General features: G+C 43.2%; 2 protein-coding genes across 4 annotated transcripts in view; both read left to right on the forward strand.

Moving 5' to 3' along the window:
- The first annotated feature begins 6,441 nt into the window (after window positions 1–6,441).
- Window positions 6,442–17,246, forward strand: LDHA (lactate dehydrogenase A). The gene is made up of 8 exons (XM_045557647.1): window positions 6,442–6,538; window positions 8,720–8,869; window positions 10,345–10,462; window positions 11,780–11,953; window positions 12,417–12,590; window positions 13,788–13,905; window positions 15,827–15,950; window positions 16,508–17,246. Exons 2-8 carry the CDS (start codon window positions 8,744–8,746, stop codon window positions 16,670–16,672), a joined length of 999 nt encoding a protein of 332 aa, XP_045413603.1. The 5' UTR covers window positions 6,442–6,538; window positions 8,720–8,743; the 3' UTR covers window positions 16,673–17,246.
- Window positions 17,247–19,478: 2,232 nt separating this feature from the next.
- LDHC (lactate dehydrogenase C) overlaps window positions 19,479–23,884 on the forward strand; it is a 30,644-nt gene continuing 26,238 nt past the window's right edge. For 2 of the 3 annotated variants that reach the window (XM_045557650.1, XM_045557648.1), the window contains exons 1-2: window positions 19,479–19,565; window positions 19,842–19,976. In XM_045557650.1, the coding sequence (XP_045413606.1) occupies window positions 19,851–19,976 (126 nt within the window). In that variant the 5' untranslated portion in view covers window positions 19,479–19,565; window positions 19,842–19,850. Of the gene's footprint in view, window positions 19,566–19,652; window positions 19,977–23,884 lie in introns of those variants that run through there. The other variant, XM_045557649.1, reaches the window with a different exon arrangement.

Consider the following 23,884-nt stretch of genomic DNA (forward strand, 5'->3'; position numbering starts at 1 on the left):
CATGAAGAAATGGTTGGGAAAGCCACCATAAGTTATGTGCAAATCAAGTACCCAGTGAGCTTTATCTGGCTGCAGGAGGAGCCTCTCCTTATTTGCACTGCCTCACCACACCCTAAAGTGGCTCCTGGGGTGTGAAGAGCTTTCCTTTGCTCTGCTTAGTGAAATGTCAGGCTTCCCAGTGGAGCGAGAACCTCTTCTAGCACCTACAGAAATGACATGAGACTGTCTTTTCAGGGCAGTATCCCCTGGGCAGGCTCTAAGAACAGGGCAGAGAGCCTCCTTGTCCAGCAGAACCTGCTTTCTGAGACATAGCTAGATGAGTGGTTGTGTATAGCAGTTTAAACACAATCCAGGGCCCTCAAGTCCGTGTCTCAGTGAGAGCACCCTGCCGTCAGCAGCTCACAGCTAAGACCCGGTCCGGTCCATTCCCCCTCCCAGCCCCAGGAAATCATAAATTGACCTCTCTGTATTCATACTTCCAATTGGCTTTGATCCTCTTGGAATTTATTAGAAAATTATCCTTCTTTTTTGAGTTAGGGTTTGGAATATAATTCCCCATTGGCTAAGGAAAGGTTTAAAACAACATACACAGATGCAAAGGGTGATAGGCTCCTGCTATCAGTAATCTACTTTGGAAGCCCTGTGAGATCGTCTTTTATCGACAAATTTAACACCCACCAGTGTCTTGAGAATTTTGGACCCTGTTTTGGAACTAAAATGGGGGACAAGAGGATGGTAGGCATGGGTTTCCTGTTGCCATGGGTATTTCTCCTTCACTACAGAAAAAACCCTAATCAGTTTCCAAAATGGAGACAGCTTTGCATCTGAGTCCTGAGCAATTGTAAAAATGCTGTGTGGAGGCTTGACTCACCACCCCGGAGCCTCCTTGGACGTTAGAACTGGAAGAGAGCTGTTTATGTTTACAGTCAAGGGTGCTGAGGCTAGAGACGGAATGTGGCTGCCACAATGTCAACCATGACAAAGCTGAGGCAAGAACCCACGTCTCCTGACCCCCAGGTCAGTATCCCCTCTCCACCAGGCTACCCACTCATCTCTGTCAAGCCATGCCCATCATGCCCAAGGTGTCAGAGGGAAAGGTTATCACACTTTTCCATGGTCTTCCCTTGCTGTGACTAGACTTTCTACTTGTGGGTGCTCACACCGGGGATTGTCTGGCTTGGAGGGGCCTTGGGACTCCCTTTGCAGCACTGATTTTGGGGACCCTCAGTTTGGAAACCATTTATATTCTTTGTTTTGGAGCCCGTCAACGAGATGGGAAGCTTGAGGCCTAATACCCTGCCGGGGAAGGATCAAGAGAAAAGGCCCCAGCTGCTACATCTTTCCTGGGTTAGGAAGTGACTAGAAGGGAATCTAAGTTTCTGAGATGGATACTGTTAGGATGGATACTGAGATGGAACAGTGTGAGGAATGAACTCTGGAGGGAAATCACAGTCCAAGCCAAAAAGGGAAATAGAGGCCTCATCTAGCCCCTGAGGATGAGCCTGGCCTGGAGGAGGAGAGGGGGAGGTGGGGGAGAAAGGCATCAGGGTACCAGGAAATGTCACCTGGGAGAAACTTAACAGTTGGGGTGGAGTCTTCCCGTGTCCACTCCCATTAGATGGGTGGGGTTTGGGGGGGCGGGGACATGAAACAGTTTTTCTAGAGCAAGTGCCTGCTCTCTTGCCAGAGAGAGGAGCCTCCACTTTGGTACATACACTGCAAGCCCTGGTTTCTCAGGGACAGAGACCAATGAGGTCATCTGCATCTTGGGTTCTGCAACTCAGGAAAACCATCAGTTTTGCAGCCATGAAAAAGGTGAAAAAAGTCAGGCTGTGAGTGTTCAGAGGGGCCGCGGGGCTGTGTAAGTTTGTGTCAGAGAAGTGTATGTTCTGTTTGGATGTGGCTGGAACTGCATATGGCCTGTACATGTTGTATATGTATATGTTGTATATTATTACAGAACAAGGTGCCTTCCTTTCCGTGACCTCTCAAGCACCTTACTTTCATCCTATCTCTATCATTCTCCATAAACTTCAATGACTTCCACTGACCACCAAAAACCAAACACCTCCCTACCCTCCAAATTTCTTAGCCTGGTGTTTGAGGCTAATGATTTAGCAGACACACTGTATTCCTGCCTCTGTACATTTACTCATGCTATGTTCTCTGCTTTCTCAACACCTGATCTTTACCAATTGAAATCTTTTTCTCACCCCACTCAGATGCTATCTCTTCCAGGAAGCCTTGCCTGGTATCCCTGCCCAAAGGCCCTCTCTCCTCTGAATGCCAGAGCACTTTTCTCTACCTCTTTGGTGGCAGTGTTACATTCTCTCATGCATTTTGACTATCAAGGGGGATGTTGTCAGTCTCCTGCACTAGAAGGCTAATATTAATAAATTTGTCTTGTTAGTTTTGAATCCCCAGAACCTAGCAAAGTTCCTTTATGTAGCAGCCATTTAATTCAAAATACATTTGTTGGCCAGGTGCGGTGGCTCACGCTGGTAATCCTAGCACTCTGGGAGGCTGAGGTGGGAGGATTGCTTGAGCTCGGGAGTTCGAGACCAGCCTGAGCAAGAGTGAGACCCTGTTTCTACTAAAAATAGAAAAAAATTAGCTGGGCATCCTGGCACGTGCCTATAGTTCCAGCTACTTGGGAGGCTGAGGCAGGAGGATTGCTTGAGCCCAGGAGTTTGAGGTTGCTGTGCACTACGATGACTCCACTGCGCTCTACCCAGGGCGACAGAGGGAGACTCTTGTCTCAAAAATAAAAATAACAAAAAACCCCATTTGTTAAACAAAGAAATGTATGTGCTGGAGGAGATGAATGAGAAAGTTTCTTTCCACTCAGAGCTTACAATCTAGTGAGAGAAAGATGCACAGCAATACCTATTAATTTAATATGAAATCCAAGGAGCAGCACTTGAGCTCTGAATATGTGGTGGTCCGGTGGGCAGGGAAGGTGACAAGGGAGATGCATTCAGGTTGAAGGAACTGCCTAGCTGGAAGGCTGGAGGTGGGGAAGTACGTGGCACATTTGGGGAACATGGTGAGTAACCTTGGGACTGGTATATAGGAAGCAAGAAGGAAAATAGGAGGTAAGACCAGAGAGGGGATATGAGCACTGGATCACAGAGGACCTGCTGAGCCTTTCTAAGGTGTTTAGGTTTTATTCTGGGGGCAATGAGAACTACTGCAGGGGAGTTTAACAAATACTGAATGAAGAAATGACTTAGCTCTGTGTTTTGGGTGGATGCCGTCCTGTGCCCAGGCTTCATTTAGGAATATCTTACCGTGGGGGCTGAGCAGCACCCATTCTCTGAGGCCAGCCTGTCCCTTGGTCAAACCACCTCCTTATGGGATCTTCCCTTTTGAAGAGGCCATACCCAAAGATCATTTGGTCAGATTGAGAGGTCTGTTCTGCCCTCTGAAACAGTTTCCTGGCCTGTTGCATGCATTCCACATTCTGCTTTGGCTTTAGTATAGCAATTCTACTGTTTGAACGATATTAGTCAGGGTTCTCTAGCAGAACGGAACCAATAGGAGACTATATATAAAGAAATTGACTACGAGGAATTGGCTCATGTGATTATGGAGGCTGAGATGTCCCATGATCTGCCATCTGCAAGCTGGAGACTCAGGAAAGCTGGTGGTGTAAATTCAAGTTCAAGTCCAAAGGCCTGAGAACCAGGAGCACCGATGGTGTAAGTCCCAGCCTGTGGGCAGGAAAAGACCAATGTCTCGGCTCAAGCAGGCAGGTGGAGGCAGCCACTGACAGCCACTGCCTCTTCTGAGCTGGAGACTGGCTTAAGCCTCCTAGATAATTTCGTGTCCTTTGCAAGGGTTGGGGTAGGGGGAAACATCCTGTAGAGATAAAATCATAGGCTTTAGAGTCACTCAGCCCTAGGTTAGAGTCCCAGCACTTATGAGCTGCAAGACCTTGGCAAAGTCACTAACGTCTCTGAGACTTGGTTTCCTTCTCTGAAAAATGGAGATGATTATGCCTGCTCCCAAGAACTAAAGTGCAGATGAGTATGGGGATTGCCCTGCTTGCTGCCTGACACATAGCAGGTGCTCAGTAAATGGTACTTTTAAATTCATATTTGTGGAGTCAACTAGTGGCTGTTCTGCATAAGAAGAGGGAAGCTGTGCTTGGAGGGAGCCATTGTTAGGTGTCTTAAGTTAGCGGAATGAAGACTCTACCTAGTTTATCTTCGCAGGTCATCCCAGAGCTCCCAGCCCCAGGCTCTCCAGGGGAAAAGTCTTAATTGTCTCCCCAGGCTAACTTCCCCTCTCTGCCTCCTGTGCCCTTCCTCCCAGCAGCTGTGGTCACAATTGATAGGCAGGCAGGGTCCTAGGCTTGACTGGATGAGGACATTGTTGCAAAGATGAGGAAACAGGAGACATTCTTGCAATCTGCGCTGCCTGAGGCACCCTGAGAACCAGTGGCTCTCCACACCCCTGCCCCCCAAGCTGTGTGTTTGAGGTGAGAGCACAGGTCTCAGGGCCTCCTTAGAGTGATGGGAAAACTGTTAGGACACACTAGAGAGATGCTCTGCTTTTCCGGAGCTGAGCATGGAGTCTTCTCTTTGAACCAAGAAACCTGCAATTATGAATCTTTCTCAGAGCTGGCATTGAGCTGCTGGAGGAGGTTCAGGGAGGAAGTAGACCCATCCGTGCCCTAGCAGGACTCACCGTCTGGTAGGGGAGCACAGCCACACACCTGTAGTGCAAGCTGATTTGAAGGACGTACAGACCAGTGTGGTAGGAGCAGAGAGTAGCGTGCTACCAACTGTGTGGGTTGGTTGTTCTGGGTTCAACACAGAACACTTCTGTGACCAGATGTGTGGGGTTTTCCCCCACACCAAGCAATTCCCAGGCACATGCCAACTGGGTGTTCTAAAACTCAGTTCTGATACTATCCACCTGGACAGCATCAAATCCCACAGGTTAAGGGCTTAGTCCCACCAGCCTGCTCCTCACTCCAGACACCAATCACAAGTAGCAAGTTGTACCCTCTGCTTGATTTCCACTGAAAAAAAACCAAAACAAACAAATAACAATGAAAAACAAGTAGTAGGTTGTGACCTATGCTTCTGAACAACTGGCTATAAATCAGGGTTCCCATGACCCCCCTCCCCCTTCCTCAGGTTTGAAAATCTGCTAGGATGGCTCCCAGAAATCAGACAAACATTTATATTTACTGGTTTATTATAAAAGATGTTACAAAGGATACAGAGGGACAGCCAGATGGAAGAGATGCATAGGGCAAGGCATGGGGGAGTGGGCACAGAGCTTCCGTGCCTTCTCTGGGAGCTTCACCCTCTGAGCAACTCCAGTGTTCAGCATCCTGGTAGCTCATCAAATCTTGTTCAAGAGTTCTCATTGAGCTTAGTCTCCAGCCTCCACCCCTTTCCTAGAGGTTGGTGATGGGGCTGAAGGTTCCAACTCTCTAATTCTCCAATCACTTGCTCTTTCCAATGACTGGCCCCATCCTGAGGCTATCCTGGGGCCCCAACCTAGGCAGACACATGGGCATAAACTCAGGAGTTAGGGAAAAGGGGTTCATTATGAATAACAAAAGACACTTCTATTACAGAGAAAAAAACCAGGAAATTTTGGTAAACTCAAGGGCTTACCAAATATATTTCTTATTATACCCCGTGGAGAGCACCGAAGCACGGGGGGACAAGTTAAAGCAATGGAGGGAGAGGGCAGGCCTGGCAAAGGAACCTGCATGAATAATGGCAAAAACATGTTAAAAAAAAACAAAACACAAAAATTGAACCCATAAAGAGTAGGATGGTAGTTTACAGGGCTGGGCAGGTGGGGGGATATGGGGAGATGTTAAAGCAAAACGCCCACAGCTCTTGGGTATGGCTGGGACACGTGGGTGGGGCAGTAGGCAGGGCAGGCATGGATGTAAATGTGACCTGAGTCACCCAGCCTGCCAGGCTTCGCTGTGACTGTGGGACCTGGAAGGCTTAGCGGCAGGGGAAAAGCAGCGTCAAGTTTTGGAGATCGCTCAGATTTAGGTATGGACAGACAGACGCCTTGCTAGGTATTCTCTTTCATTCAACAACTATTTGTTGAATGCCTTTCTGTGTCGGAAGCTGTTGTGGGCATTGGGAAACAGAGTTGAAGGAACAGATCAAGCCTTCTCTGAGGCTGCCCTCCACGTTTTACGGAAGAGGAAACGGTGGGTCTGCCTGCCTCCAGCCCGTGGCTCCAGCCCGGGCCTACGTGGCTGCAGGGCTTCCCCTTAGATGTCCTGGCGCACGTGGGGCGGCCGGCGGGTGGGTCGTCTGGCTGCGCGCGCCGCCTGGGCCTCCAGAGCGCCCGGCCAGGCTCGGCGTCCGCCCCCAGCCCAACCCACACGTGGGTTCCCGCACGTCCGCCTGGCTCCCCCCCCACACTGACGTCAGCCTAGCTCTTCCTCTTAAGGCCCCTCCCGCGCCCCGCGCAGAGTGCTGGAGTCGCTGCCGCCGAGTCCGGACATCTTTGCCGCGCACCTCCGACGCCCGCCCGACTTGCATTCCCGGTACGGTCGGGCCCGGCGCGCACTGCGCCCGGGGGGAGGGAAAGCGAGCTGCCTTGGGCTCTGCTGGCCGGGTGCTGCTAGCAAAGGGGTCCCTGCTCCCGGGAAGTGTAGACGTCGCTTCCCAGAAGCAGAGTCCCGAAACCTCTGCGCGGTGGCCCACGCCACGTGTGGGTTCGGAGCCCGCTGCGCTCTGTTTTTGCTCTAAGCGGGACCTGTGGCCTCTGGCCGCGCTAGGGGAGGAGGAGATGGCCACACCCAACCTGCGGTCGAAAGCCCGGTGTATGCGGAAGAACAAGGAAATGACAGGTCCAAAGGGTGGGGGATACCGCTAGGCTCAAAATCGGCGAAAGGCACAAAATTCGAAGTCGGGTTTCTGGAGCCCATTGAGCCAAAAAAAAGCTTCGGCTTGTCCGGGGCGGGTTCCTGGAAGCTGGAAAACGGCTGTGCGGTTTGCATTTTTCCCGTGGGAGGCTCGAGAGATGAGCTGCATGGGGCTGCTGCTGCCTGAAGATTATCAGGCCCTTCTGCGTAAATTACATTAAGCAGCTGTTGGTTTATCCAGGGCCGCGCAAAGCTCAGCGCATGCAAAGATGAAGCAGGCAGAGACCCAGCCCTCCCCCACCTGAGATGGTCTATTGAGAGTAGGATTATCCGGTTCCATCTCCTTCCTCCTTTTAACAAAGAGAAAACGTAAACCTGAGAGAGAGTTTGGAGGGGGGGATGTCTAAGGTCCAATGAGTGCGTAGCAGACCCTGTTCTGCATGGCTCTTGCCACTAGATGCACCCTCCTTCCACCCCTACATTGAAGGGAGCGTTGGAGCCAAGGGCTGTGATTTTGGTCAAGCCAGCGGGTCTCTTCAGGAGCTCCCTTCCCCCTGCCAGGCTGCAGGAACCTTACAAGGCTGTCTAGAAATAGCAGTGATTTGTAAGGAGATACCTGATTCTAGCTTGATGACTCTGGGCTGCCTGCTTGGAGGTCCTCTCAGATATTTTTGCCCTTTGGGACGGTGCTAAAACTAGACATGATGCTTTGGGGATGCAACCTGTGATATTCCCTCCAGTGAATGCAGTGCAGGGTTGGGTTAACAGAATGGAAAGCCCTTTCCCCGGCTCTGGAATTCGAGGGTTCCATTAACTTTAGGGCTCCATGCTTCAGGCCCTCTGCAGCTATTTCTGCACTCCCTGAAGCTAAAAGATTTCCTCATACTGGGCTTCACGCTGTTGCAACAAGGATCACAGCATGAGCTACACTCCCTCCGTTTGGTTAACAGCCCCTAGTTCCTGATATTGTGGTTAAAGTCCAGCTCTGGCCACGCGCCAGGCAAGGGAGGCTGCCAGCGGGTATCACGTTGCCTGTGTCTGCTTTGGGCCTCTGGTTAAATCTAAAGTCTGAATCCGAGCTGCCTCCCTCAGACCCACTGAGCAGGACAGCTCCCGATTACCTGGGCTCACCCCCCGGGGTTCTCAGGCTTTCGCCCTCTGGCCTAGTGCCGACCTGCCAATGGCCAGAGGCCGCTATCATCTCCGCCCCAGCGCACTGGGCACTGGATCGCCCCTCGGCGCTCTGGATTGCGCAGGCGCGCGAGCTGCTCGTGCGCGCTAAGGGTGTCGATCTGGGCGGGGTGTAGGTCTCTCCGCCTCTGGTCTGATCGCCGCCGCTTCTCGGGGGTGGCGGCGAGGAGAGGCGGCGCATGCGCAGAGCTCGTAGCGCGCTCCTCTGCCTTGCGGTGGTGCCTGTGGCCGTTAATGGTTTTTTTTTTTTTTGCATGTATCTCTGGTCTTTGCATAAGGGGCTTGGTAGTGTATTTGTTATAGAAGCCTGAGTGGCTGAAGGACAGCTGGGTGGGCGGCTCACTGTGATCTTGCCTGAGGAAAAGCCAGCCCCACTTGGGGTAAATAAGCAAGATGAGTGAGCCCTCCGGAGGCTATACTTACACCCAGACGTCCATATTATTTTTCCACACCAAGGTGAGCTCGTTCACACCAAGACCCCCGGACAGATCGGAATCTGGCATTAGGCCTTTCAGCTCTTATATAGCTACATGTTTTTCCTCCCCCTTTTTAGTCATCTCTTGTGTTTTTAGTGGCAAGTACCCTCAAAAGGAAGCTTTTCTGAGAACAGTTCTTGGTTAATAAACGTTAAAAAGGATGCAGTGACACTGAATGTTTTTCCCGCTGTAGATTGCTTTTGGTTCCAAATCCAGTATGGCAACTCTCAAGGATCAGCTGATTCATAATCTTCTAAAGGAAGAACAGACCCCCCAGAATAAGATCACAGTTGTTGGGGTTGGTGCTGTTGGCATGGCCTGTGCCATCAGTATCTTAATGAAGGTAAGTGAGAGTCGACCACTCAGGAAGCACATACTTTGACTCTACCCTCTCCTCCACTCCCTTCCTGAGAATCCTATTACTATACTGTATGTAAAAATGTTTAGGCTCATGCAGTCATTCAGAGAACTTTACATGAAACAAACTTGAGACATAATATACTGAAAGGGTATCTGAAATTAATAAGTATCAAAGGACTGTCAAGATGTCAGGCTTGAGACCCAGTTCCTAAAATTTACTGTTACATATTAATGTGCGTGGATTGCCTACCAATGAAAAGGAAGGGTCCCTGCCTTTAAATGAGCCAAACTCTTTTAAAATAATTTTTGAATTGAAAATGACACATATATATGGTAAAATTAAAATCATACTAATGTGAGAAATCTTAAGTTCTCCTCCCACCCAACCCCATTGTCCCTCCTGCCTTGGATGGCAATTTTGTTATCAATTATGGAGCTAAAATTTAATTAGAAAAAAAAGAACTTGTGAAAAAAGAACGTCTTATTACAGTACTTGAACCTGGCTTATATCAAAAAGAAATTGAGGTGGCTTATAATATTAAAATATTTTAAGTTCAAAGATTTGGAATTCCTAATAAGAGCAAAATAATGAATTCTGGGTTCTGAATAGAAATGGATTGAAGTGAGAAGGAACTAAAGGCAAAAAGGAGCTATGCAAAGGTTGTAACAACATAGATTGCTCTCTATTATTCTTAGAAGAGGCCACATAATACACCAACTTTTATTCATTACTCATTGGATCAGAAATTAATGCCTTCTGTTTCCCTCACACCTATGAATGGTCTTTTTCTGTGATGGCTTCTGACTCAGGTGTGGGTAAGAATACCTGTCAGATCACTTATACTTGATTTCAGGGTAGATCTGCAGCTAGAATAACCTTTTTTGGTAACAACAGACCATGTCCCATTTGTATGAAAGCTATTGTTGGTGGCTCCTGGTCCTAGATGCACCTACAAACTTTTATAGGTTCAATTGCAAGGATATTTTTTGCCAATATTATGCAATGCACAAATCTATCTTTATGCAAAACTATTAGTATTGGTCCATATATGGAAATAACCAGAGAATAGTCCAGAATACTGCTTTTTAATTCCAAGTCTCAATACTAGTCAACATCATGTATTTAAAATCAGTGTGTAAAACTGAATTTGAGAGAGTAAATAGAGCAGTTTTACATAATTGGAAGTTTTTCTAACTACTGCCAATCCAGTGTTCTGCGTTCACACCAGTTTTGGTAGAACTCCTGTAGAGGTTGCTCCAGTGGGGAAATAGGGCTGAAGAGAGGGTCAGTGTTGTGTGTGGGGTCGGCTTTTTAAGTGTGGGCCTGCCTCTACTTTGAAGTATATCCTGATACTGTACTAATAAGGTCCTATGCCAGAAATATAGAAATTTTGCATATTCTTCCAAAAATCTAGAAGTATCAATTTCCCGTTTAACTAAAGATTTTATGTCTTTTAGGACTTGGCAGATGAGCTTGCTCTTGTTGATGTCATTGAAGACAAACTGAAGGGAGAGATGATGGATCTCCAACATGGCAGTCTTTTCCTTAGAACACCAAAAATCGTCTCCAGCAAAGGTTGACATCAACAAGTTTATATTATAGTCCATGCTAGACTTAAGTTCAGTATCAGGCTCAAAATCTTAGCTCTTCAAAGATTTTCTCTTTATTATAGAGGATAGGAGAGCCTGGGAATAATTTTGCATTGGTGCCTATAGATAGCAAAATTTCAGTTTCTAGTAAATGGTTTAAATGGAGATTCAATTTGTCCATGTGATGGAAAGCATCTGAATTAGAATGTAATGAGTAAAGCTCCAAACCTTAGGTCTATATTTAACCACATTGCTTCAAATACTTAAGTATCCTTACTCCTCCCTACCCCCCCAATCCTTTCACACATGTAATACAAAGTTAAGAATAGGGGAAATGAGCCTGTTCAGCAGATATTCTTGGCTTGACCCTTTCACACTTATTAGTACCAGCCCAAATAGTATGTTTTGATACTATACTTGAAAATCATTGGCCACTTACCTAATAAATTACTCCCTTCATCATCTTCATCCCTGGGTTAACTGTCTTGTGCTACAGCGTATCTAGTAGCAAAAATATGCTTTTTAAGTGTAAGTTAGTCTCTGTTTAAAAAAAAAAAGAAAGAAAAAGAAAATGAACAAAGAAAGAGAAAGTTGCCTGTCCCTAGGCCGATAGGATGATAGTTAAGTATTAATAGTTAAGTAGAAATGGAGCATTGAGCTAAGATAGTAAAAAAATTGAGGAATGTATAAGGAATTAATATGAGAATCAAACTATAAACTTCATTCCTTCTAGCTCCCCACAGTTGTAGTTATATAAAATGACAATGTGACTGAAACTAGACCACAAGGAAGGTGTTGACATATTCTTCTTCCATTTAAGAGGCCACAATAATAAAACTAAAAACCAAAGGAGGAGTCTAGGTGGCATTAGTGGCATTTATCTGCCACATACACAAAAACACTGATGAAATTGTCCATATAAGAAGTTAATGAGGGCAGGCGTGGTGGCTCACACCTGTAATCCTAGCACTTTGAGAGGCTGAGGCAGGAGGCTTGCTTGAGGGCAGCAGTTCGAGACCAGCCTGAGCAAGACCCAGACCCCATCTCTACAAAAAATAGAAAAGTAAGCCAGACGTGGTAGCGTATGCCTATAGTCCCAGCAACTTGGGAGGCTGAGGCAGGAGGATCGTTTGAGGTTGCAGTGAGCTATGATGACGCCACTGCACTCTAGCTGGGGTGACAGAACGAGACCCTGTCCCCAAAAAGAAACTAAAAACACAAGTTAATGGAACAAATTTTGGTTGGCTAGATTAAAAATTTCTGTTAGCGGCCTTAATCTGGTCATTGTTTCCCTTTTCTCTAGACTATAATGTAACTGCAAACTCCAAGCTGGTTATTGTCACAGCTGGGGCACGTCAGCAGGAGGGAGAAAGCCGTCTTAATTTGGTCCAGCGGAACGTGAACATCTTTAAATTCATCATTCCTAACGTTGTGAAATACAGCCCAAACTGCAAGTTGCTTATTGTTTCAAATCCAGGTGAGACTTAACTGCATAAAAATAGATGAGCTATAGTAAAACTGATAGTATATATTATATTCTGTATCCACATGTTTATTGATTCATTTATTTATCATGTTTCATTTCTCTCCTGAGAATAGGTTTGTGTTTTTATAAAGTAATTAATTTTAAAACATTAAAGGGGATACAGTGCCTCTGAATACAGTTGGAACTTAAAATTACTCACCAAAGATCTTGGATAAGGGATAAGTTTACAAATAATTGTTATTCTCTTAATTGGTACACAGTTTATTTTCATAAAACTACACTTCTTTGAATACTTAATGGATTTGATATACATAGTATGGAGGTTTAAAAATATTCATAAAAATATTGATTAGTTATGCCCAATATCAAGATCCATACAGAACCATCTATCTTGAGTAGCCAATCATTCTCTAATGATTCACCTAGTATCTCTGTTTAAATGTTTTCTTTATAGTGGATATCTTGACCTACGTGGCTTGGAAAATAAGTGGCTTTCCCAAAAACCGTGTTATTGGAAGTGGTTGCAATCTGGATTCAGCCCGGTTCCGTTACCTGATGGGGGAGAGGCTGGGAGTTCACCCATTAAGCTGCCATGGATGGGTCCTTGGGGAGCATGGAGACTCCAGTGGTAAGCATGAGTTATTTTCTCATTTTGTTTTCAAAAATATTACACAAAAAATTGACAGGCATTTCATTATTAAATTCCAGCCTAAATCAGAAATCCATTAGTCAAAGTAGAATGGTTTCCTGAAATCTACCATTTTTGTATAATTATATGCTAAGAATTGTTAAGATTTTAGCCATTTTCCTGACATAAGCATTATAAAAGCTATCCATGTAACAAAAACATTTGTACCCACTTAATATTTTGAAATTTATAAAGAAAGGGGGGAGAAAAGGTCAAAGTGCTTCCTAATGTAATTTGCTTGCTTAATTTTACATCTCTGTTCTCTAGATTTATTAATTATTTGATGATGCTGGAAGCACCTTACTAGCTAGATTTCAAATAAGACCGTTCAGATACTTTGTACCATTTCGTGGTGCTACTTTGGCAAATAAAACAAACAATGGATATGTAACCTTTCTTTTATTACTCTGAAGAAATCCTTTTAATTGGGTAGAGAAGAGGCAACATATGCATGGTGATCATTCTCAAGGATTTATTTGTTGAAGTGTTTTACCCACCATCCTCCTTAAAGTTATTTATTCAACACAGATTTTTTAAAAGTCAAAAAAAAAAAAAAAGAAGAAGAAGAAGAAAATTTTAGCCATTTTGTATGACATTTTATGACATGGGGAATTATATTTCTTTTCCTACCGTGAACATATTCAGACTATATTTCTTGGTGACCTTAGTCATTTAATATCATACCTGTTTATAGACTTGAACTGACTGGTACTGAAAAGGTCAGCCAATCCAAATGGAGTGCAGAAAAAAATTATATTACTATCACAGTTGAAAGATGTTACGATTTGTGCAGTGTTCTCAGAGTTTCTTCCACCAAGAAAATTCCCCCTATTAATTAATATTTCAGATTTATATGGATTAAACATTCCAATAGGTTAGAAAAATAGGTGAGAATATAGTAAAAAGTCTTAGTTTTATGTAACCTAAATAAATGAACATCTCTGAGACTAAGGGTTTATCAAAAGTGAATGAATAAATGAAAATCTAATCTAAATGTGAGTAAGGACTACATCGGTGATACTCTTACATCTACCAAAAGGGGGTAACCCTCTGCAGAGAAGAGGATTAGAAAAAGGGGTCACAATTACTAGTCTGTTGGTGCATGAAAATAAGTGTCTTCGATACTATTTCTTTTAGTGCCTGTATGGAGTGGAGTGAATGTTGCTGGTGTCTCCCTGAAGAATCTGCACCCGGATTTAGGCACTGATAAAGATAAGGAACAGTGGAAAGAGGTTCACAAACAGGTGGTAGAGAGGTAATAGATCTCATAATTTGGCAACATGGAAGATTAAATTTTTTTTATTTAAAAGATTAAAATTTTAATAGCATTTGCAGTTGAGTACTTTTGTTAGAGAGAAAACTTGTTTTCTTAAGCCTTGTTAAAAGTCATACTATAAAACAGGTGTATAAGAAAGAATGGCTAAAATAAAAAATAGCGACAGCACCAAATGCTGTCAAGGATGCGGAGAAACTGGATTGCTCGTATGTTGCTGGTAGGAGTGTAAAATGGTATAGCCACTCTGGAAAAGAGTTGGCAGATCTTTTAAAACTAAAATGGATTTGCCATACAACCCAGCAATTACAGATAATGAATCCCAGAGAAATAAAAACTTAGTTTCTCTCCCCTACCACACACACAATGAGCCAAGATACGAAAAATTATAGACATTTATTAATGCTAAAGTCTGGGGAGTTTTTTGCCATAAACACCCTCATCTGCTACGTGATGGTATAAAGTCTGTTTTTTTTAATGCGATAATTCTCTATAGTCTGGTAAATCTTTCTTTGCTTATACTGTAAACTATTATAATAAGACAAGTAGATTAAGTCTACCATATTGGGAGTCAGTCTTTAAGAGCATATTGATTCATTCAGTTAGGAATAAGATCTTTTAAGTTTCTACTATAGTCTTTATGAAGAGAAACATAGCTATGATTATAAAGTTGTAAGCAAGGTCCATCTAGATTCATAATTATACTAAAAACATAAATAATTACTAACTATTGAAATTGTTAAAAATAGGGAAGATTTCATCTTGGTGTCATTATTTACCTATGCGGTCACATTATAGACCTCAGGTTTATAGAATTAAATAATGAATCATACTCCTTGGTTCATGACATATTCTCATGATTGGTCTAGGCATGTCCCTCTTATTTGTATTTGTTTTTTTTTTGTTTTTTTTTTTTGAGACAAAGTCTCACTCTGTTGCCCAGGCTAGAGTGCCGTGGCATCAGCCCAGCTCACAGCAACCTCAAACTCATGGGGTCAAACAATTCTACTGCCTCAGCCTCCTGAGTAGCGGGGACTACAGGTGTGTGCCACCATGCCCTAATTTTTTCTCTATATATTTTTAGTTGGCCATATAATTTCTTTCTATTTTTAGTAGAGACGGGGTCTGGCTCTTGCTCAAGCTGGTCTCAAACTCCTGACCTCGAGCGATCCTCCCGCCTCTGCCTCCCAGAGTGCTAGGATTATAGGCGTGAGCCACCATGCCTGGCCTTATTTGTATTTGTTTAATTAAATAAAACCTGTGAACCCACCACCTAACCCAAGAAACACTGACAGTAGCTGTCAACTAACTATAGTGTTTGTTTGAATCAGAATTACTGTTTGGAAATAAGTGAATTCTGTGCTTCTCCTACCACCTTTAGGATTAATGTCCACTAGGACTATTCAGCATATAAATATTTGATAACTTGACTAAAAAACTTTCATTCAATTTTGTCAAGGTAGGTAGAAGATTATAAAACAAATAGATCCCTCTGTCTCCTTTACATTCCCACTTGAGATAATCCTGAGTTAAATATGCTATGTGTTATCTTGGATTTACTTTTTAAAACCCACTATTATATTTCTAAGAATTATCCAATTTTGTTGTAAGTGACTATAGTTCATTTGTTTTGACAGCTGTGTAATATTCCATTGTATCAATATATCACAATTTATCCATTCTCCTGTTAGAGGGTATTGGACATGTTGCCATGTTTTTGCTATAACTAACGGTACTGTTCTGAACATCCCTGTACATAATATCCTGGTATAGATGTTACTCTTATGTACGTAATGCAACATTGTGGAACTATTTACTATAAAGCATGTGTTTGGTGAAAGCTTTGACTTTGTTTCTCTTACCTTACTTTTTCTGCCCTTCCCTACCTTTTCTTCCCCTACAGTGCTTATGAGGTGATCAAACTGAAAGGCTACACATCCTGGGCCATTGGACTGTCTGTGGCAGATCTGGCAGAAAGTATAATGAAGAATCTTAGGCGTGTGCATCCAATTTCCACCATGATTAAGGTAGGTCTAGTGTTATTCTGTATTTGACACCCTCACCTTGTGGCCTCACTGATGAGCTTCCTTCTGCCTTATGTGTTATGCTGTATTTGAATGCTTCACTCCCTGGTTTTTAAAAAAAGATTCTTCTGAGAAAGCAATTAGATTAATATAATAATCCCTCAATCAGTAAATTAATCAATTAATATACTCACAACTTTCATTTTTGGAAAGAAATGGTTGAGCTTTAGGATTAATGTCCACTTGGGACTGGTCAGCACATAGATACTTGATAACTTGACTAAAAAGCTCTAATTCAATTATGTTGAGGTAGGTAGAGGACTATAAAAGAAATAGATTATTTTTCCATTGGGAAAAATAGAAATCACATTCAACTTAGAGTTATCGTTGCTATTTTACTGACTTTCTTTTATAGTATTCATTACATTATAACTGAACATCTGGAAAGGCATTTTTACTTATCAAGTTGGATTAAGTAAGCTTCATAATTGTAGAGAATGTAAGTCTTGGGAAGCCCTGAAATGCATAGACAAAATGTAAAATGTTCTTTTTGTCTTCAGGGTCTGTATGGAATAAAGGATGATGTCTTCCTTAGTGTTCCTTGCATCTTGGGACAGAATGGAATCTCAGACGTCGTGAAGGTGACTTTGACTGCTGAGGAAGAGGCCCGTTTGAAGAAGAGTGCAGATACACTTTGGGGGATCCAAAAAGAGCTGCAATTTTAAAGTCTTCAAATGTCACACCACTTCACTGTCTAGGCTACAACAGGATTTTAGTTGGAGGTTATGCATGTTGTCCTTTTTATCTGATCTGTGATTAAAGCCGTACTATTAAGATAGCCTGGGAAAAACATCAGTGTCCTAAAGTTAGAAATGGGAATGGTTCGTAAACCCTACAGCTATATCCTGACAATGGACGGTCCTTACCCTGTGTCACCCTAAACTGGTTAATGGAAAATAGTTCCACCACTGCTAAAGCACCACTGCCAATGCTGCACATGCTGCAGTTGCCCTTTGAACCAGATGTGTGTTTACCATGTGTTATATAACTTCTGGTTCCTTCACCCAGTATGCCTCGTCCACCTTTTCCCCAATCAGTCATATCCTGGGATCCAATGTATAAATCCAACATTGCATGTCATTGTGCATAACTGTTCTAAAGGATCATATTTTGTGTACTATATGTATCAGTGTACATTGCCATATGATGTAAAAAGAAAGATCTACATTTAAACAATGCAACCAACTGTCCAAATGTCACACCAACTAAACCATCAAATAAATAAACCTGGAACAGTGACTACTCTGTTAATTCATTATATTAAGATACAAAGTCATAAAGCTGCTATTTATTCATTACTTTGAGGCATCTTCAGTCTTTTTTTAAAAACATTTGCATTTATTAATTTCATATTATTTGACATAATAAATTAGTCAGTACCAACATGACCGAATAATACTTAAGTGAAATAGATTTATTCAATTAATTTAAAAGGAATTTTCAGATTTAATCTTGTAAATCTTCATTATTTATTGGCACAAGTGTTCTAGGTTCACCTGTACCTTCCTGCCCCAGGCAAGGAATAGGCCAACTCTGCAAGGAGCCGGTGCTTTTTGTCTTAACCCTGGGAAGTGGATTAAGCAGGCCTCAGCCCCATCGCACACAAGTTGCCGATTAGTGGAGAAGCAAATAGAATGCTCATGGTCATTCCATGTTTTTTACCCCACTAAAGCCCATGTTCCCAAAATAAAACTATTAGTACTTCAAAGCCATGTTCTTTCAAAATTCTTTACTGAGTGCCTACTCTGGTAGATGTTGCAATATACAAGAGTAAAGAAAAACAATTGGCTCTCCTATATTTACTGCAATCAAGTAAAAAGAAAAAAAAGGTAAGGAAGGTTGGAATACTTGGGCAAGTATGGATGAAGATCCAGTTCTCTTCACCTAGCATGGGAGTTTCATCACTACCAAGATGATGATAACTTCCTTGGCCACCAGGGGCCTGAGGCAGGTGTAGAGCTTGAATTTGCAGGCCAGCAGGGTGTCTCCCAGCCCTGTGATAAACAAGGCTGCTGTGGAAGCACACAAGCAAGTGGTGGCACAGGACCACCCCAATCTGCTGGTTGGTAGTTGGTTGAGAAAAGTGCTGTAAGAGAAATAGGAGACGAAGTGGTGGTAGTTGATGCAATGGTTAAGAAACGCTAGAGGGAGTGCTATTTATGCCCAAAACTGAAAATGAGGAATTACCCTTGAGAAGGGATGGGAGAAGAGCTTTCCAGATACAGAGAACAGCCAAAAGTCCTGAGCAAAGAGAAAGCCTAGATGGAAAAGAGTGTGGTGAGTATCCTGGGATGAATTTGGAGTAGGAGGACAAATCCTGAAGGTCTTCTAGATTGTGGTAAAATTGGTTATTCTGAGTGTAATGGAAAGCCATTGAAGGGTTTAAAGCAGGGCTATTGCATAGTCTAAGCTACATTAAAAACAAACACCACAAGCTACTCTATGGAAAATGGATTCAAAGGCAAATACTCCACAAAAGATAGGCCACCTGTAATCCCAGGGATATGAAAGGCCAAAGCAAGAGGATCGCTTAAGGCCAAGAGTTCCTGACTAGCCTGGGCAACATAGTGAGATTCCGTCCCTACAAAAAACAAACAAAAAAATTAGCTGGGTGCACTTGGGAGGCTGAGGAAGGAGGATCGCTTGAGCCCAGGAGTTGGAGGTTGCAGTGAGCTATGATTGTGCCACTGCACTCCAGCCTGGGCGGTAGATGGAGACCCTGTCTCAAAAAAAAAAAAAAAAAAAAAAAAAAAAAGATAGAGGCGGTTCTGTCCCCTTATCGCATTCTGTGAGTTACAAATTCTTGGTGTAAATTAAAAGCACCCTTAGAAAAATTAGACATAACCTTTTCATTTCATTACTACCCTCTGTTCTCTCAAGAGAAATTCAAACTTTATTTCAGCACTCGGTCCTAAAGATACAGATTAATAATTTTTAAAATTCCTGCAAACAAATGCGTGGGCAAGGGTGTGATACATGCATCATCAAAAAAGTATGTCTCTTAGGCTAGGTTTGGTGGCCCAAACCTGTAATGCCAGCACTTTGGGAGGCCGACGCGGGAGGATCTCTTGAGCCCCGGTAGTTTGAGAACTGCAGGCGCTCGCAGGAGCATTCTTTCCCACGGGGACCTCAACCCTGGTCCCTTGGCGGCAGGGTGGAAGTGGGTCCCCAAAGAAGCCTCTACCCCCAAATCAGTCCCAGGTCTAGGCCGGGTGAGGGAAATGAAACAACACTCCGATATCCCCGTCTTGCGCACTCCTAGGGTCGGTCTAGTATTCGTCACATCAAGACTCGCGACGTAGACTTGAGACACTATGCAGCCGGCTCAAGCAACGACCGGCCCTTGCCAACGCGCCTGCGCCTGGGCCAGCGGGGGCGGAGCGTGCGTGCTGGCGACAGAGCGTGCGTGGGCGCGTGTCGGGCGGCCAGTGCCGGGTAACTGTCAGTGGCCTTCGCGGCCCAACTGTTGGTGTATTTTTGTCAGTTTTGCGCCTTCCTTAAAAGCGGTGCCCTGCACTTTCGGGCCATCTGTACTGAGCTGCGCCAAGCTAAGCATTTGTGAGCGTCTGGTGCTGGGGTGACAGCGGTGGCTGGGGGCAGGGAGAAAACAAAAAGCCTGTTGGTGTCCCCGTCCCTACCGACTGGTGCTTGCTTTACCCCACACACTCTTTGGCCAGGAAGTTCTTTCTCTGGCTTCCCCTCCACCCCCTGCTCCTTCATTCTGCAGACCCACGAGGTAGTTCCTCAGATGTTCAGGGTGGTTAACACATCGTAACTGTGAGCGTGTTTAATTTAGGGAGTTTGATTCCACTGAAATTGCGTTATTCCTATCAGGTTCTCCAAATGTCAACTATCAAGGAGCAGCTTATTGAGAATCTAGTTGCGGAAGATAAAGATTCTCAGTGTAAAATCACCATTGTTGGGGTTGGTGCTGTAGGCATGGCTTGCGCTATTAGTATCTTACTGAAGGTAAGTGATAAGCGCGTCCTGTAGCTGGAAGTCTAGTGAGCACTTTTAGGTTTTGTAGACGATGAGTTCAGGGTTGCAGGGCTAATCCCTTGACAGCAAATATGTATCCTCTCATCTGATTCTGACACATTTTAAAAAATATTTATTTGGAGCTGACAATGTGTCAGGCCTTGCTAGACTATTTAAATTTACTCATAGGAGACATTAATTGGATTATTAATATAACACTTTCTGTGGAAATAATTCAGTACCTTGTCTTCCTCGAAGAGTAATGGGTGAAAATCATATTTTCCAATTTCTTATACTTAATGTTTAAAAAAAATTGTATAACTATGACATGCTCATTGTAAACCAAAAAGTATCACATTTAATAAAATAACGATGGAATTGCTTTGATTTTTCTTTTTCCTTTCTGTTTTCAGAGCATCTTTTCATGTGATTTTTGGCCGTTTGTATATCGTCTTTGAAGGAATGCCTATTGAAATCCATTACTCATTTAAAAACATCGAGTTATTTTTGTTGTTGAGTTGTAGGAGTTCTTTATATATTCTGGGTATTAACCACTTATCAGATAAATGATTTTCAAATATTTTGTCTCACTCCATGAGTTGCCTTTTCACTTTTTTGACTGTGTCCTTTGATGCACAGAAATTTTAAATTTTTTACAAAGTGTTTTTACCACAAACTAGTTATCCTTATGGTAACTTTTCTTACATATACTTACAACTCAGAAGGTCAGAAGAATGATGAGGCCCAGCTTTCGTGGTTTATATTTGTACCGAAAATTAAGATCAAGTGAGGTTTTGCATTTCTCTACGGGAGAAGTTTTAAATTTTAATGTCTAATATCTTTTTACTTTTTTTGGCTATGCTTTTGGCATCATAACCAAAAAAATTATTGCCAAATTCAGTGTAAGCTTTTTTTTTCTATGTTTTCTTCTAAAAGTTTTATAGTTTTAGGTCTTACATTTAGGTCTTTGATCCATTTTGAGTTAACTTTGTGTATGGTGTAGGGAAAGGGTCCAACTTCATTCTTTTGTATGCAAATATCCAGTTTGTTGAAAAGACTGTCCTTTCCCCATCAGTGGTCTTGGCACCCTTGTTGAAAAGTGCTGGGCTCTATGCTTTATTCCATTGGTCTCTGTATGTTTGTCTTTATTCCAGTACCACACTGTTTGATTGCTGTAGCAATCAACAAGTTTTAAAATCAGGAAGTATGACACCTCTAACTTTGTTCCTTTTCAAGATTGTGTTGACTAGTTGGGGTCCCTTGAGAGTCCATATGAATTTTAACATGGATTTTTCTATTTATTAAAAAGCCATTGGGATTTTGATAGAGATTGCATAATAGTCATAGATAGCTTTGGGTTGTATTGACATCTTAACAGTATTAGCTTCTTCAGTCCACGATGTCTTTCCATTTTTTTGTGTCTTTAACTTGTTTTAGCAATGTTTTGTAGTTCTCTGTGTACAAGTATTTCACCTCTCTAAATGTTTTAAATGTACTATTTAATCTTTATAACAACCTTAAAAGATTGTTACTGTTATTATCTCCATTCATAAATGAGAATGTTGAAGCACAGATGTAAATAACTTGCTCATGGTCAAATGGCTGGCAGGTGGAAGGGCCAGGATTCAAACACAGGTCCTGTGCTCTTAAATGCTTTACTATATTATTTAGACAATTTTTGGAAACCTTCAGAGGGAGATGACAAGAAGAAGGAAAGTTTAATTCCAGAATCCCAGAAAGGCTCAGGAATTGGAAGTACTTGATGCCTCACAAGGTGGAGGTGAGGAATGAGGCTAAAAACAGGAGGATTGGTTGAAAGTTTATATGAGAAGGAAAACCACCAGATTGTCTTCTGTAGCTTAATCAACCAGGCAACCACCTCTCATATCCCAGCAGGCAAAGGGAAGGAGTTTATTCTTTGGAGAAATGAGTCAGACAGGCTCTGCACTGAAAACACAAAGGACAGTAGACGAAAGTCATCTTATTGAAAGTCTACATGTTGGACAGTGAGGCAGGAACCTTACTCCCACTGGATTACTAGAAAGCAGGCTGTCAGGCAAAATGGAATGTAGGAAAAGAAAGAGATGAAATTAGAGGATTGATCAGGAGGTGCAATAGGTGACAATTGATTTCAGTAAGAGGAAAGAGAGGGAAGAACATTATTAAAGAGATAAATAAAAATCTGAACCTGAAGGATATGACTTTTCAGGTATAAGGAATTCAGTGAGTGCTTAGCACAATGAATCAAAAAAGGCCTACTCCAGGGCATAGTATGAAATTTCAGAACTCCAACTATGAGAGAAGGCCAACTGTGAAACCCATTTATTTATTTATTTATTTATTTTTGAGACATAGTCTCACTCTCTTGCCTGGGCTACAATGCCGTGGCGTCAGCCTACCTCACAGCAACCTCAAACTCCTGGGCTCAAGTGATCCTCCTGCCTCAGCTTCCTGGGTAGCTGGGACTACAGGCATGTGCCACCATGCCTGGCTAATGTTTTCTATTTTTAGTTGTTTGGCCAATTTCTTTCTATTTTCACTAGAGACGGGGGTCTCGCTCTTGCTCAGGCTGGTCTCGAACTCCTGAGCTCAAGCGATCCACCCACCTTGGCCTCCCAGAGTGCTGGGATTACAGGCATGAGCCACCACACCTGGCCGAGCCCATTTATTTTTTTACTAGAATCTACTATACTCTGGTAAATAGCCACGTGAAGAAGAGCAGTTCAGGACACTGTCTTCGGGTAATATTGATGAATATTGTGGGATAAATGGAAAGTGATGGAGGATATTAAAAATGTATATGTACATATATTCCATTGACTTGAAGGAACATGGGCTGTAATGAATCATGCCACCTGCACATGTCATTGTAAGATGGACTTTAAAGTGTTTATAAGGACGTATAAAGATTTTAGGGATGGGTAGCAGTGCAACCTACTTCCTTGTTCTGTGCAGAGAAAAGTGGCCATAGCAGTTTTCCTTAGACTAATTTTTGTTCTCTAGCCCTCTACCTTACTCTGGCTGCTCTGGCACTCCCTGGAGAAAAGATCCTGGGATAGGCCAGGCGCGGTGGCTCACGCCTGTAATCCTAGCACTCTGGGAGGCTGAGGTGGGTGGATCGCTCGAGGTCAGGAGTTCGAGACCAGCCTGAGCAAGAGTGAGACCCCGTCTCTACTAAAAATAGAAAGGATTTATCTGGCCAACTAAAACTATATATATAGAAAAAATTAGCCGGGCATGGTGGCGCATGCCTGTAGTCCCAGCTACTCAGGAGGCTGAGGCAGTAGGATCGCTTGAGCCCAGGAGTTTGAGGTTGCTGTGAGCTGGGCTGACGCCACGGCACTCACTCTAGCCCGGGCAACAGAGCAAGACTCTGTCTCAAAAAAAAAAAAAAAAAAAGATCCTGGGACACTCATACCTATTGTAATAAGATTCTGCCAGGCTAATTAAGCCAAGACTTTTTTTGGAATTCTATTTGAGTAAAGACTCACAAAGATTTAGTTAACTCTTTATTTTTATTTTTGTACCTCCTTCCTGAGATGGAAGTAGTTAACTCTTTAAAAACAAACAGGCTAGGTGTGATGGCTCACACCTGTAATCCTAGTGCTTTGGGAGGCTGAGGCAGGTGGATCACTTGAAGTCAGGAGTTCAAGACCAGCCTGAGCAACAAAAGGAGATGCCCGTCTCTGCAAAAAACAAAAGGAAAAAGAAAGAAAAGAAAAAGAGAAAAAAGAAAAGAAAGAAAGAAAAAAAAGTAGCCAGGAGTAGTGGCATATGCCTGTCGTTCTAGCTACTTGGGTGGCTGAGGTGGGAGGATTGCTTGAGCCCAGGAGTTAGAGGTTGCAGTCCCGCCTGGGTGATGGAGGAGACCCTGTCTCAAAACAAAACAAAAGAGGCAA

This window comes from Lemur catta, chromosome 7 (genome assembly GCF_020740605.2).
Source record: "Lemur catta isolate mLemCat1 chromosome 7, mLemCat1.pri, whole genome shotgun sequence".
In the NCBI taxonomy this organism is placed as follows: Eukaryota; Metazoa; Chordata; class Mammalia; order Primates; family Lemuridae; genus Lemur; species Lemur catta.

Coding starts and splice junctions, on each gene's coding strand:
- LDHA (XM_045557647.1), top strand. CDS start 8,744: ATGGCAACTCTCAAGGATCAGCTGATTCATAATCTTCTAAAGGAAGAA. Junction 10,463..11,779: donor AAAAATCGTCTCCAGCAAAG/GTTGACATCAAC, acceptor CCTTTTCTCTAG/ACTATAATGTAACTGCAAAC. Junction 15,951..16,507: donor CAATTTCCACCATGATTAAG/GTAGGTCTAGTG, acceptor TTTTGTCTTCAG/GGTCTGTATGGAATAAAGGA.